At 43.0% G+C, this 14,136-nt stretch overlaps 2 protein-coding genes across 8 annotated transcripts; one reads left to right on the plus strand and one right to left on the minus strand.

Annotated features, from left to right (window-relative positions):
• Window positions 1-254: 254 nt before the first annotated feature.
• Window positions 255-5,440, minus strand: WDR83OS (WD repeat domain 83 opposite strand). The gene is made up of 4 exons (XM_053376423.1): window positions 5,336-5,440; window positions 3,389-3,494; window positions 1,446-1,543; window positions 255-474 (listed from the first exon to the last, which is right to left on the minus strand). Exons 1-4 carry the CDS (start codon window positions 5,383-5,385, stop codon window positions 408-410), a joined length of 321 nt encoding a protein of 106 aa, XP_053232398.1. The 5' UTR covers window positions 5,386-5,440; the 3' UTR covers window positions 255-407.
• A 3-nt stretch (window positions 5,441-5,443) lies between these two features.
• WDR83 (WD repeat domain 83) lies at window positions 5,444-13,513 on the plus strand. 7 transcript variants are annotated; one of them, XM_053376421.1, is made up of 10 exons: window positions 5,444-5,543; window positions 6,388-6,654; window positions 7,550-7,670; window positions 8,740-8,845; window positions 9,882-9,930; window positions 10,024-10,150; window positions 10,804-10,871; window positions 11,228-11,336; window positions 11,713-11,827; window positions 12,992-13,513. In XM_053376421.1, exons 2-10 carry the CDS (start codon window positions 6,552-6,554, stop codon window positions 13,142-13,144), a joined length of 951 nt encoding a protein of 316 aa, XP_053232396.1. In that variant the 5' UTR covers window positions 5,444-5,543; window positions 6,388-6,551; the 3' UTR covers window positions 13,145-13,513. The 7 variants fall into 7 exon arrangements, with proteins under 7 accessions (XP_053232396.1, XP_053232397.1, XP_053232394.1 ...); XM_053376422.1 differs by lacking the exon at window positions 5,444-5,543 and adding an exon at window positions 5,606-5,692; XM_053376419.1 differs by lacking the exon at window positions 5,444-5,543 and adding an exon at window positions 5,712-5,816.
• The last annotated feature ends 623 nt before the right edge of the window (window positions 13,514-14,136 follow it).

The following is a 14,136-nucleotide window of genomic DNA, read 5'->3' on the forward strand; positions in this document are numbered from 1 at the left end:
TTCTGTGGTACGCTAATTGGCTTCAGTACTTGATTCTAAAAGCAGATGCTTCTTTTAATTGGTTTGTAAAAGTTGAGGACGTTGTTATTCTGAATAGGAGTATTTCCTTTTTTAACTGGGCAGAAAACCCGAACAGTACAGGAAGTACAGTCAGAGCACACTGTAGATGATTGGTTGGCTAAGAACTAAACTACAGCTCAAGTGAAATGCATTACGTATTAACACACTAAGCCAAGTTGGCAATGTAGCCAAAGCATCTCTAATAACCATCACTTTATTAATGCAGCAAAATGAGTACTCTCAAGACATGTGCAAATGGATCTGCATTGCCTGAGAAAATAGTCCTCTCTGTTGAGGGCGTGCACCTCTGCTTTGCAAGAGGAGCTCTGAAGAGAGGCAATAACTTTTCACCAAGGAGGAGACATGGGTTGTGGGTTTTGCAGATAGGACATCACTACAGCCGAGATAGACAACCTGGAAAGAAGACAGGAGTTATAATCAGGGCAGGAACGTTAATATTACACTAATAATAGCAATGCAAATAGTAATGTCAACAAAATTAATTACAAATGTGACCAAAGAATCTCAGTGTGTTCAGTTTATATGGGATGTGTTACTAAGCTTGCTTGGGAACTGTGTATTTGACTTGAGTTTGAACCTGATTGTGTGTCCTGTGTGTGCATCCCTCAGACACAATGGAGGATTGGGGAATGAGTCTGGTACAAGGGGAACCTCTTACTGCTGCAGCCGCTAACCCAATTCCCAAAGAACAAACAGCTAGCCACAGATAGAGCTGTCTCAGAAAATTAGCACCATAGCCATATTAAAGTAAGCTGGCATGTACATTAGGATCCTTGGGATCAGGGATGTGGAGCCTGTAGTCTATCAATATCTGGAGGACTACAACTTTATAAACATCCCTGACCACTAGCCATGCTAGTTGGGGCTGATGTGGCTTACAAGGTCTGAATGATTAAGGCTACCCCAAAATGAGGTTGACTAGATTAGGAGGAAAAGGAAGAAGTATTGTTACCAATGATTAATCTGCTGAGACAAGCAGCAAAAGTGTGGTAGGTTAAATATAACTAGAGAAATTAGCCCAGACTGGATTTGGGCGTGGGGGAGATTGGATTAGTTACATCCAAGAGCTCCATTGTGGGTATTCAAGGTGCCAGGCCACTCATTTTCATTCCAATGAAGGGATCCTCAGGGTGGGGCTTGCCTTGAGCTTTATAATCTTTCAGAGCAATAGTTTCTGGGCAAGAGATGCTGGTTGAAGTTTCCACACAAGTGCTGTACCCTTAACTTTCCATGTGCAACTGCATACTGTTTGTGGCAAAGGGAAAGCAGCTGTGTGCCTCTTGTCTCAAAGTAAACTTGGCAGCAGTAAGAAATTAACACAGGACTCAATGAAAGGCTGAAAGAAGTAAAAGAACCTGACTCACATGAAGCTGCTCATCATCTGTTTGGTATCTTCTGAACTCCGAGAATTGGCAAAGCTGATGAATGAACAGTAGACAGCAATCCAGGCACACCACTTTAGCTGCAAACAGCACAGAGTAATGTAGTGAAAGCTTTAATGAAGTCTCAAGGATTAAGCAATACTATTTATTCCTTAGTAAAAGTGTAAAACCATGATAAGCACTCTGCCTTGTTTCTTTACTCAATTCACAGGAAACTTCCAGGTGAGTCAGACTATTGCTCCGTCTAGCTCAGTATTGTCTACAATGATTGACAATGACTCTCCAGGGTTTCAGGTAGGGGACACTTCAGTCCCTACCTCAGGGATGGAACTTGGGAGAAAAGTAGAAGTTCTGTTACTGAGCTTACGACCCTTCCCCTTGAGGAATTGTCTTCAGTTTTAAAGACATGAAGCTCATTCAAAGTAAATGGACACGCTAATAATAAAATATATTTGTTTTCCAGGGAACTATGAAATTAAAGTCATATTAATGCATTCAGACCTCTCAAATGATAGCACATTGCCCATGGGCATTTCAAATATCTAGAGTGTTCACCTATATAATATAAACTCAAAACTAACTACAAAAGAGCCAGCTTTTGTAATTTTGTGTCAGAAAAAACCAATGTTAGTTGTGAATCGGAACTGTGCAACATACAAGAAAGATCAAGAATAAAAGAGTCGGAAAGTCCCTTTAGTTCGGGGGTCAGCAACCTTTTTCAGCCGTGGGCCGTTCCACCGTCCCTCAGACCATGTGGTGGGCTGGACTATATTTTGAAAAAAACAACACAAAAACGAACGAATTCCTATGTCCCACAAATAACTCAGAGATGCATTTTAAATAAAAGCACACATTCTACTCATGTAAAATCATGCTGATTCCTGGACCGTCCGTGGGCTGGATTGAGAAGGCGACAGGGCCACAGCCGGCCTACCCCTGCTTTAGTTCAACGTTTTGTTAGTAAACACAATCAAATGGAAATTTAAGTCATTTACTGGCCATTTTTAAGGTTCAAAGACACAGATATTACCATACAGATCTCAATATATTGTTACAGAGTAAGTCTTTCTGTATTTTTTTCATTAAATGCTATCATTCGTAAAAGTCTTAATGAAAAATAAAATGCTCTTTAAATTAATATAATATGTATATACATTGTCATAAGATTTTATCCTTTTCTGGATGAACTATAAGCATCTGTTAATATTAGCATAGATTTGACATACCATATACTTAAATGGATGCTTTAATTTGGAGTTTATGGTTGAATCACATTGTAATTGTTACAATTATTACAATTATTAACTAATGCCATTGTTCAATGACTTGATATCATTTCAGACTCTTATTCTACAGTTGACAGGTGTTATTACCTCTCTTATCTAGAAGAAAAGTGAAGCACTCTGACTCAGAGATCTTTATAAGTAATTGCAAATTAGACTCTATAGCTAACATGAATTGAAACATCATGAAATCATTATTTACTCTCAACATTCAGCTGATTCATCAGCCTTTGGGGCCCAATAAATGTTCATCATCTGTGCACTATTCTCTTATCTGACTATTGCGAAGAATTGTTTAGCAGTTGGGTAGCATTCCTTGGAGAGACTAAAATAGCAGGGAAATAGGGAAGGTTTAAGCACAGGAATATTATGCAGTTAATCCGACAGAAAGAAGGAAAAGAAGCTGTGTCATTTACTACTAGAATAAGATTCTCAATCCAGGTCTGTTAGGCACATTAAACTAACCTGGGGTTGTTGATGACAGATTACCTTCCAGAGTTTATATGATTTTCAAAATTATACAATCCAACAGCAGTGTAATAATTACAAGATAACAAGCAGCTGGTAGAATCTTGTGCTTAATTTGCTCAGCTAGTGTTCTGCATGTCCTGAAGTCAAAAGGCCAAGCACTGCAAAACTCACCTTCAGCATCAAGCCACACATACTAAAAATCATTCCCAGTAGATTCATGTAGTCTGGTGTGGGGTCTTCCAGGGTAGGGTTATTCTCTGTGGATGGAGGTTTGTATCTATAAAGTAAAAATCCCAATTATGGTGGAAAGAAAATATTTTAAATTATGCTTGAAAATAAAACATTAGCTTTATCCACCACCATATCAAAATAAGGCGTAAGACATCAATGGGAGTTTCTCTGCTGCTAATAAGGCTTTGTGTAGCTTCAAGCCAACATAGAGTTGTTTAGGTGTGGGGAACCTTTAGTCCTCCACATGTTGCTGAAGTACAACTCCTATCAGCTCCAGCAAGCATGGCCAATGGCCAGGAATAAAGGGAGTCATATTTAAGTAACATCTGGAGGCCAAACCTTCTCTGAACTTGCTCTAGTGCTGTGGAAAAAGAAATGGTGCCAGTCTCTCACAGTTCAAGAAAAACATCTCTCCTAAAGGTTACTCAGTCACATCTTTCTGGATTTTCCTAGCACTCATTACATGAATTTGTTGTGGAAATTATATACTGCACTTCTTCTGCATGTTGCAAGAATGAGTGCTTTCTATATACCCATGAAATCATTAGTGACCAGCAACACAAGCAACTAATACTATTCTGTAAACTTTTAAAAACTTTGTTTTATAAAAAAGGTGTAACTGCCCTGTGTTTCTGGCATGTTCATGTGTCCGTTTTAAAAAAGTGATGGATATGTGTTGGGAAAGGTTTCTAGCTAAGTGACAGCACAACATTCTTTGCATACTTAGGGTGCAATTCAATGTAGTGCTAAGTAGGCCATATGAATGTACAACATGAGGTCTGCTCATGCAACAATACTCCCCCCTGCCCCCCCTAACGCTGTCTGGGGGACCACCCAATCATCCAGTGCATATTTAGGGGGTGGAGCGAGTACCGTATTTTTCGCTCTATAACACGCACCCGACCATAACACGCACGTAGTTTTTAGAGGAGGAAAATCCGTAGGCATGCCACCCGTAGGCATTCCCTCCATAACACGCACAGACATTTCCCCTTACTTTTTAGGAGGAAAAAAGTGAGTGTTATGGTGCAAAAAATACGGTATATGGTTAGGAAGTCCTACTGCATATGTGGACTTTGTTCTGTACACGCAACAACGCTGTTAAATCCTGCCCCAAATGTCTCCAGGTCAATATACAGAGCAAGATGTGCCAAGTGTAAGTGCCTATGAGCAAGGTCACCCTGAACGCTACAGCAACAGCTCACCACTTTCTTTGTCAACAACAAATTGTTGCTCTTTTTTGTGTTGAATATATGCTATATGATAATCTATGGGTATCTAAAGCCATTTACACATAACGAAATATGTATTTTATCAAAGTAATTATTGAACTGAAATACAATTAAGAAGAAGTATATTTTGGAAATGTACATCCAGTTTCCCCCCCTTTAAATTTTTTTGGGGTCCCCAAGAGAGTGGGGCCCTAAGCTATAGCTTGTTAGCTTATACGTAAATCCGGCACTGCACACGCACACACATATATCCCCCGTAAGTGTGGACTGGTGGCCACACTATTCTCTTTGAACAAGGACTTGCAGTTGGGGGCACATTTTGATCCTCACCAGTCAACCACCACTAGCCATCTCTGTCCCTGAATCTCCCTCTGCTGCAGTTTCCCCCATGAAAAGTTTCCCCTATTGCCCAGTCTGGTGGCTATTAGGAAAGGCCGCCTCTCTCTCTCTCTCTCTCTCTCGCCCTCCGCCTTGCGTTTCCATGGCAACCCCATGCCCGACCCGCGCTACAGCGAGGGGTGACGTCTCAGCGCCCCCTTCCGCATCACACGCCACTCCCTCGGCTCAATCTTTCCGTGCCAAAGGTCGCCCCGCTCGCGCCCTCTCCGTGGCTTTGCCCGGGCAGCTCACCCGCCCACGGCCCCCCGCCGCTGACCTGAGAACGCGATTTGGCCGCCGCGGGTCCATTACGTTGTTACCGGCCATCGTGCACCGCCTCTGGCTAACTCCGAGCAGAGCCCCCCCCCCGGTCGCCGCCGCCACACCAACTTCCGCTTCCTTTCAGTGGCGCAAGGGGGACAACTAAGAGTGCAACACCCCGGAGTTCAAGTCTTCTCGTTCCGGTCCTCATTCCTGAGGCCCCAGTACTTGGAGACGGTTTAGCGGATTAATCTTCCGTGGGGAGATGCTATGGGTTGCTCAACTGAGGGAAGGAATAAAGAACCTTCGGGGGGGGGGGTTTCCTGCCAGGTTGGGGAAATCCACGCTGCGAATGGGCGGAACTAAAGATGAGGTAGCTGTGCACCGAGGGGAGCGAATTGGAGGGTTGCGCTGTGTCCCTTATTCAATCTTCCTCCTTCCCATAATAAAATCCGGTTTTCAATTGGCAGTTAAACGTTTGGGGGAAGCTATAAGAGGTGCTAAGTCGTTTTTCAGTCATGTTGAGTATCCTTCCGAATGGGAAGTCTGCGCATGTTTGATTCCTGGTGGTCTGAAGGGACATGGCTGAAACGAAGCAGGTTTGGGTCTGTTCAGTGACCGCCCCGGAACCACATGTAGAAGAAAGGCGGGATATAAATTTAAGAAAATAAGTAAATCAAGCTATATAGGCAAGGTACTGTAAAGGATAATACAGAATTCCTCAAAAATGGCTACCATAGGATAAGAATTAGATTGAGAAGAGCATCAGGGAGTAGTAGAAAGAGTTCTTTGGTGGTTTTCTGCAAGTTTAAAGAACTGTAGGTGTGCTACAGGGTTTGCTATGTAAAGATAACTTTTAACTGGTTTGGAAAGAGAAGGATTTCTAGAGGGTTGATAGAAACTTGTAAAATAAGATAAGCAAGGCTACATGACATAGGTGATTTGCCTTTGCCAATTTTCTTTCTGGAGAAAAAAAATGGTCTTTACCATTGTGAAGAAACTGGTAGCTTGAGTAGCTGTTGCAGCTGGGACCTGATTTCTCTTTATGCCTGTGTCGTTTTGTAACAGGGTGGTATTCCAAATGGAAGAAAAATCCCAGACGCAGGGCAATCCTAACACATCACATCAATCCACTTTGGGGTTTTCGTAGAACTTGAGAATTTGCTGTCAGGTTACAGCTGTTGCATCCAGTATAGAAGAATCCCCATATAGCACGCCTGCTTGTCTTCATCATGGCCTTTCCAGAGCCAAAACTGAAGAAGCCTGAGTTGCCAAAGAAACTTCTGGGCACACTGGAATGTAAACAGGGAGCTGTCAGGGCAGTGAGGTTCAATGGTGAGTGTATCCTTGATCTTATAACATGGTGTTGAATTTTTAGAACCAGAGAAACAAAGCAGAGTCTAGTGTGTGATTTACAATTTTTAGAGGTGAAGTTGTGGTAGCCTGTTGCAGTTAAACCAGCAAGGAGTCTTGTGATGCCTTAGTTAATGCAGGTGTGGGGATGCTGTGACCTTCTGGATGTTCCTGGACTACAACTCCCATCATCCCTGATTGTTGGCTGGGGCTGGTGGGAGTTGGAATTCAGTAACAGTTGGAGGGTCACAGCTTCTCTTTTGCCTTAAAGAACAACAAATTTTATTATGGCATAAGTCGTTGAAAACAACATTCATCAGATGCATGAAGTGCAATCCTCAGTTACCTGGTATATATACATAGAAAAGTGCAAAGGGGGGAAACCCAAAAGTTGGAGCTGAATAGCAACGCAATGTATAAATTATTAGGGCAGTGTTCAACTAAGGGTTTGTGCTAGTGCAAGGATTAACACTAGCACAGTGGGATTTCCCCTTCTTCTACACTGTATGCCCTGTGCCATCCCCAAATCCGCTCTGGAGGGTTGGGGAGAAACCCAGAACAGATTTAGGGGGGCGGGGAAGAAGGGAGAGAGAGAATATTCCATTGCTCAAGAGGAAATCCTTGCACTGATGGAACATTCAGCTTAGTGCTATGTTGAATATAATCCTTAGTGATTCACGAGCTAAAGAAAATAATGATTGGGGGGAGGTGTTTATAGGTTTCTTGCTCAGGGAGAAAATTTGTGCCTGCAGCAGGAATAGTGGAACCTGTGTAGCACATGCAGAAAATAGGAAAGGCAAATCTGTCAGGAACACTGCTGAAGAGTGTTGCATTGGATACTGTTCAATAAGTTTTTCCTCTCCCATCCCCCCTGCAGTGGATGGAAATTATTGTCTCACCTGTGGCAGTGACAAATCACTTAAGCTCTGGAACCCCCTCAAAGGCACTCTCCTTAAGACTTACAGCGGCCATGGCTATGAGGTTCTGGATGCAGCAGGGTAAGAACTGGGGAGAGGGAGCCACTCTTTTGGAAAAAAAGATTTTGTGGTGAAATACCACCAGAAATTTTGAGATGGTATGCCCTTTTAAAATGTGGCTCTTTTTGGGGGGAGGGTTATTGTGTTGTTGTTTTTATTTTGATTATATATATTGTGGTTTTATATTTTGACTTTGTTCTGTGAACCACCCTGAGACCTCCAGGTATAGGGTAGTACAGTGGTACCTTGGTATGCATATGTCTTGGTTTGCATATGTTTTGGATTACAAACACGTCAAACCCAGAAGTGTGTGTCCCGGTTTGCAACCTTTTTTTGGATTACAACCCATTTCTTTTGGATTACGAACAAATTTTTTTGGGGAGGCCCCATTGGCGAAAGCGCGCCTTGGGTTACAACCTGTTTCTGGAACGGATTATGGTTGTAAACCAAGGTACCACTGTATATAAAATCAATCAATCAATAAAAAAAACTGGCTGGAAAGCAGGTGGGTCACTGGTCAGAACTTTTGTGGTCTATGCCTCGTCTACTTTTCTACTGGAGTTGTGAGCAGGGCAAAGTAGAGTTTTAAGAATTGCTTGGTAAACAAATTAAATCCTCTGACCTGCCTGTGTTGCATAAACTTAACTTTTAATGTTATACAATACAGCTGGAAAACAAATAATTTATAAAATTCATAATCAAAAGAAAAAGATATGGATGAATAAAATTTTTACATTCCAGAAAGAAAGAAAAATCAATTTCTCCATGAAGCTATCAGTTGTATATTAAACCAATTTAAAAGAATTGTCTTAATTTGCAAAACTTGAACTTGCTAGCTGTTGGGAGAAAACCTGTGAATAGCATAGTAATACTGTCTCACTACCCAGCCAGTGATAATAGGATATCCTATTCAGTCCCTGCTCCATACATTTGAACCCATGTTTAATGCCCTAAGGTTTGAAACTTAGCTTTTGAAAAATTAAATCTGACATTCTTAATACAGTAAGAATACAGTAATTCAGGGAGCTGCACATACAGGAAGCAATCAGGATGCTTTCCCTATCATTATCTGTCTCTATCCACTCTGCAGATCATTTGATAACAGCCAGCTTTGTTCATGTGGTGCAGACAAGACAATAGTGTTGTGGGATGTTGCCACAGGTCAAGTGATTCGCAAGTTCCGTGGCCATGCAGGGGTAAGACCTCTTCTGTCCTTTGTCCCTTCCAAGAAAATGGAACAGAGTAACTTCACTGGATCAGACCACTCTAGTTTAGCATCCTTTTCACCACAGTGACCAATCTCAAATCTCACAAGCTGGGTTTGAGAGCTTTTGTTTCTCTGTGGCCGGTACTCAAAATCGTGCTGCCTCTGATTTTGGAAGACTGTAATGTATAGCTGTCATGACTAGTAGCCATTGATAGCTTTATCCTCCATTACTTTGTTCAATTCCCTTTCTAAGTCATTTATGTTGGTTGTCATTACCACATCTTGTGGCAGTGAATTCCATAGTTTAACTATGTGCTGTGTTAAGAAATCCTTCCTTTTGACTGTCCTGAATCTTCCACCACTTTCATTGGATCACCCCAGGTTATAATGCTATATGACAGGGAGAAAAGGTCTGTGTCCACTTTTTCTATACCCTGTATAATTTTATATAATATACTGCTATCATGTGTGTGCATCCTACTTACTCACCTTTTTTTCCTAAACTAAAAAGCACAAATACTGCAATCTTTCTGCATAGGTGAGTTTCTTCACCCACCTGATCATTTTGCTTGCCCTTTTCTGCACATGATTCAAATATCCAGCTTTATGCACATAAGAAGGTGAATTCTTCTGAGCTTCCACTGGGGGATGACGGTAGAAATGTATCCTGCCTCACAGTGACTGGATAATGTCTGCAGTTTTGTCTATTTGGCATCTAAAAAGCTGTGCAGTAGAAAATATTATTGACACATTAGATACTACAGTAGGAGGAAGTTTATGAGAAGTGTCAAAATATTGCATTCTGGCTACAAGACTACATTGGATGTTTGGCTTGTGGGGTGGAAATAGTAACGAAGAGAGAGCTCTGTAGAAGTTCAAGGAGTTCAAAGAGTTGAGGTACTTTGTGTAGAAATTTGGCAGGAATGGGAACAGAGAATGTAATCCTTCTATGCTTGAATCTGTTAAACCAGTCGGACAATAGTCATTGCTTATTTCATTCTCTTCTCTCTATCCTCATCTGGCAGAAAGTAAACTGTGTCCAGTTCAATGAAGAGGCAACTGTGATCCTTTCAGGTAAGGAATACTTTTCTTCTCACTCTGCTTCACTGTTAATCCCAGAGAACTCATTTTAGGCTGTACTCAATATACATCTTTGCTCTCTTGCAGGTGCCATTGACTCCAGTGTCCGCTGCTGGGATTGCCGGTCACGCAGACCAGATCCCATCCAAATCCTGGATGAGGCCAAGGATGGCATTTCCAGTCTGAAGGTGTCAGACCATGAAATCCTTACAGGGTAAGGAAAGGTGGAGTGAAGTTAGAGCTGGAGAGGGCAAATTCCCTGCCATGCGAAGTCCATGCTGGACCTTGGGATCTGTTAAGGGCTTCCCGACCCATCCAGGTGTGTTTTACCCCTCTACTCATCTGCAATGGATTGAAGGAAGCAGACTGAGGAAGCCCTATGGCTGCAATCACATTCCAAAATACAGTGTATGGCCACTGACATTGTTTTGTTACTTATAATTATTATAAATATAAAACTTTTTAACATTATATTCTATGCTGTTCTTATAAAGCTGGTGTTTTGCATTACCAGCATTTGACAATACTTGTCTGACCAATTGATCAGATTCTTTTTGGACTAATAAAAAGCCCAATCCTAAAGTCACACAGCTGTGTAGATCCATACTCTGTAGTATCCTTTCATTTCTAAACTTTCATCAGAAACGAAGAAATACTTTCAGTGTTTGCTCCAAAAGGGAGAAAGTTAGTTTCAAAAGAATACAAGCATATAGGGAATCCTGTCCCACAACTTGAGTTCCATGGTTTGAAAACCAGGAATGTTGAAAGGGCACCCTTTGAGACCTCAGGGTCGTCCGCCAATGTGCTTGCTGAGTGCCACCCTCCTGCTGCCAGCTAATTTCCACTGCCCCCTTTTTTATTTTTCAGTTCTGTGGATGGGCGTGTCCGTCGCTATGACCTCCGTGCTGGGGAGCTCTACTCAGATTACATTGGAAGTGAGTGTTGCTTACAGACTCGTTGACAATTTGGTATGATGAGAGACAATTTTCAGGGTGATGGTTCCTGTTGCATTTCCTTTGCCTCCCTCACCTGTATTCCCCTGCCTCTTCTCTTTAGCTGATGTCCCTCAGGTCCAGACCGAAGGGACTCTGCCACATCTTGTATCATGTCCGACACTGACTCATTCTAGGCAGTGGGTAGACTTGATCTCTGCAAGCTACTATTCCTTCCTTCCTAATTTGTAGCCCTGAAGAAACTCCTAAGAACAAGTTCTGATGGGGATTGCCCAGAATCTTGCACTTTTTTGTTTCTTGATGCAATCAAACCCAACACTGCCATATTTTCATTATAGGTCCCATCACCTGCGTGTGTTTCAGCAAAGATGGGCAATGTACCCTGGCTGCTAGCTTGGATTCTACTCTGCGTTTGCTGGACAAGGATACGGGTGAACTACTAGGAGAGTAAGCAATGCAGTTATTTAGTCCTGTCATTAAAGCTTGCCCTACCCCACCCTGTTGTCGACAGACAATAGCAGCTCAAAAGAGTGGCTGTTCTTCAGCATTTGGGTGCAGCCAATCCAGTGTTTAAGTGTATGAGTGCTTCCATGTAAAATAACCTAGTGGACTAGAGAAATTTGTGCAATACAATCTTTATACATTGAATCAGAGCCACAGTCAGTCTGCCTTGAACTCTGGTGATGCTGGGCTTTCATTATCCTCCATCTACCTTGTCAGGGACTAGTAACAACCATAGGTGGACTTATGGGGGGAAAGCCTGACTGAGAAAAGCAGAAATATTCTCCTCTTTCTCATCTCACCCCCCCCATGACACCTCTAGATATACAGGCCACAAGAATGTAACCTATAAGATGGACTGCTGCATGAGTGAGAGGGACACTCATGTCGGGAGCTGCTCTGAGGATGGGAAGGTGTACTTCTGGGACCTGGTGGAGGTGAGCAGAATGACCTGCGAAAATGGAGAGGTTCCTTCTTGGGCGGTCATGTAACTTACCAGTGCTTCATGGGAGTTGAGCCACAGATACTGTGTGTGGGGGGGTGCAGTTTGGAGGGCTTGAATTCCATTTGGTTGGATAAGGCAACATTTAACCTTGGAGAACAAAGCATGAAGCCTTCTCTCCAAATTGTTGGTGGTCAGCAGAGATTTTAGCTCAGTGCCTTAACTGCTGACAGTAATCGTAGCTGTTTTTTGTCTGACCTAGTTGCCTGAATATGACCACTAAGAACATAGGCAGAGGAATTAATGCATAGCATTTTCCAATCTATGTGTTAAACGAACAGTTAAAGCAGTGGTTTTCAGCCAGTGTGCCGTGGCACCCTGGGGTGCTTTGAATGATGGTCATGGGTGCCACAGGCAACACTGGCCTCTGTCCCTCTTTCCTTCCCTCCCTCCTCTGGTGCCCTCTTGCATCTCTGCCTCCCAAAGGCTTTCAGAGTTATTTATTGCAGTGGCCCTGGCTACAAGCTCCCTAGGTGAATGATGCCTCTGGGGCTGGTCAGGGAGGATCAAGGGGGCAGCTCAGAGACCAGGGGAAGCAGCTGCGGCTGCCCAGAGGACTCCCAAGGAGAGGGGATTGGAAAGGAGGCTGAGGGACCACTCCACAAGGAAGGGTGTTTGAAAAAGGGTTAAAAGCTGCCAGCTTGGCAGGCAAGGGGTGACATAACTGGGCTCCTGAGCCCTATAAAGGTGCCAGAGAAAGAATGTAGTTGGTCAAGGGAGCCATGGACTCAAAAAGATTGAAAATCTCTGAGTTAAAGTGTTACGTAGACCATTATCACTTATCTGAAGTTTATGGGAGGAAGCGCTTTTGATGCAACTGAAGCTAAATGCAAGATTTTAAATCTCTGGTGTAAATAACATTTGTTTCCTCATGACCACTGAGGATCCGGTACAGTTTGCATGTTTTCCACTGCAAGGCATTTCTTCTTTCCTCTCTTGAACTTGGACTGTCTCTTTCTCATATTGATTATTCAGCACAAGAGGTGGTGCTTGAAAAGCAGATGCCGTTCTGAACTCCAGCCCATGTCTAGCTGCCCAAGTGTTAGGAGCATGTTATCTCTACCCTTATCTTCATTATTCTTCTCTCTCCTCTTCACAGGGGTCCCTTGCCCTGAGCTTGCCTGTGAGCAAAACTGCAGTTCAGTCTCTGTCCTTCCACCCAACTGAGTCTTGCTTGCTCACTGCTGCAGAGGGCCGTGTGCAGTTTTGGAGGGAGGAGTCGTACGTGGCTGAGGAAGGGGAACCAGCCTGATGGTCCCTGTCTTGGCTTGAGTGGAGAACCAAAGCTGCAAGGAGATGAAACTCTCAGCCATACTTCTCTTCAGAAGTACAGTACTGTTTCCACTGCCTTCGGTAGGGTGTGCAACACTGGACTGCCCCGCTCTTTGGAATCACACTTTGCAACTGGTGCTTGTAACACTTACTTACAATCTCTCAGTTCCATACCAGTTTCCAGAGGGATGGTCATGTTAGTCTCTCTTCCTCAACCATCAGCAGGTTTCTGTTTTCTAAGTACTCTCATCTTTCAACATTAATACCTGAGTTGATTGTTCTCCCCGCCCCCCCCCAAAGACTGTATTGTTTTACTGAAAACTAAGTAAAGTTAAGTTGTTTTTCAGAATGGTCATTTGCCTAAGGCCACTTAGTGGGCTTCATGACCTTGCAGGTAGGGATCTAAGCCCGGGTTGCTCACATTCAGCCCCATAACTGAAGTCACTGCTCTACATTGGCTCTTGTGTACTTCAGCATAAATACTATATAAGGAGGCCAGACTGGAATGCAGTAGTCACCAGTCACACAACTGGACAGCTCAGTGCACTGCATCACACCACATCCTGGTAGGAGCCTCCTGGCGCAAGTTTAGCCACATTGTTCAATCCAGCTTTACCGGTCTGGGAAACAAAAATTGCCTGTAGCTGTGTTGATGTCTAATATCAATGAGAAAAACATAAAGCATGCTGGGACACGAGAGTAGGCCTAAGTGCCAAACAGAGACATTTTAAAGAGCTTACTACAAACAGCAGGCAGATCCAGTGGTTGGAGCCCTGCTTGCCACACTGTTGCTCTAAGAGTGCTTAGGTGTCTAGGAGTTAGGCAGCACTTCCTTCCACTTTCCTGATAATTTTTGTGTTTCATGTGATCAACAGCTATTTACTTTCACGAAACTAATGCCCAAACTTCACAACATGTAAGGAGATCACCTAAGAGGTACATGGCGGAGTAGTGACCAGATATTTCTGAAGT

This window comes from Podarcis raffonei, chromosome 2 (genome assembly GCF_027172205.1).
Source record: "Podarcis raffonei isolate rPodRaf1 chromosome 2, rPodRaf1.pri, whole genome shotgun sequence".
Taxonomy (NCBI): domain Eukaryota; kingdom Metazoa; phylum Chordata; class Lepidosauria; order Squamata; family Lacertidae; genus Podarcis; species Podarcis raffonei.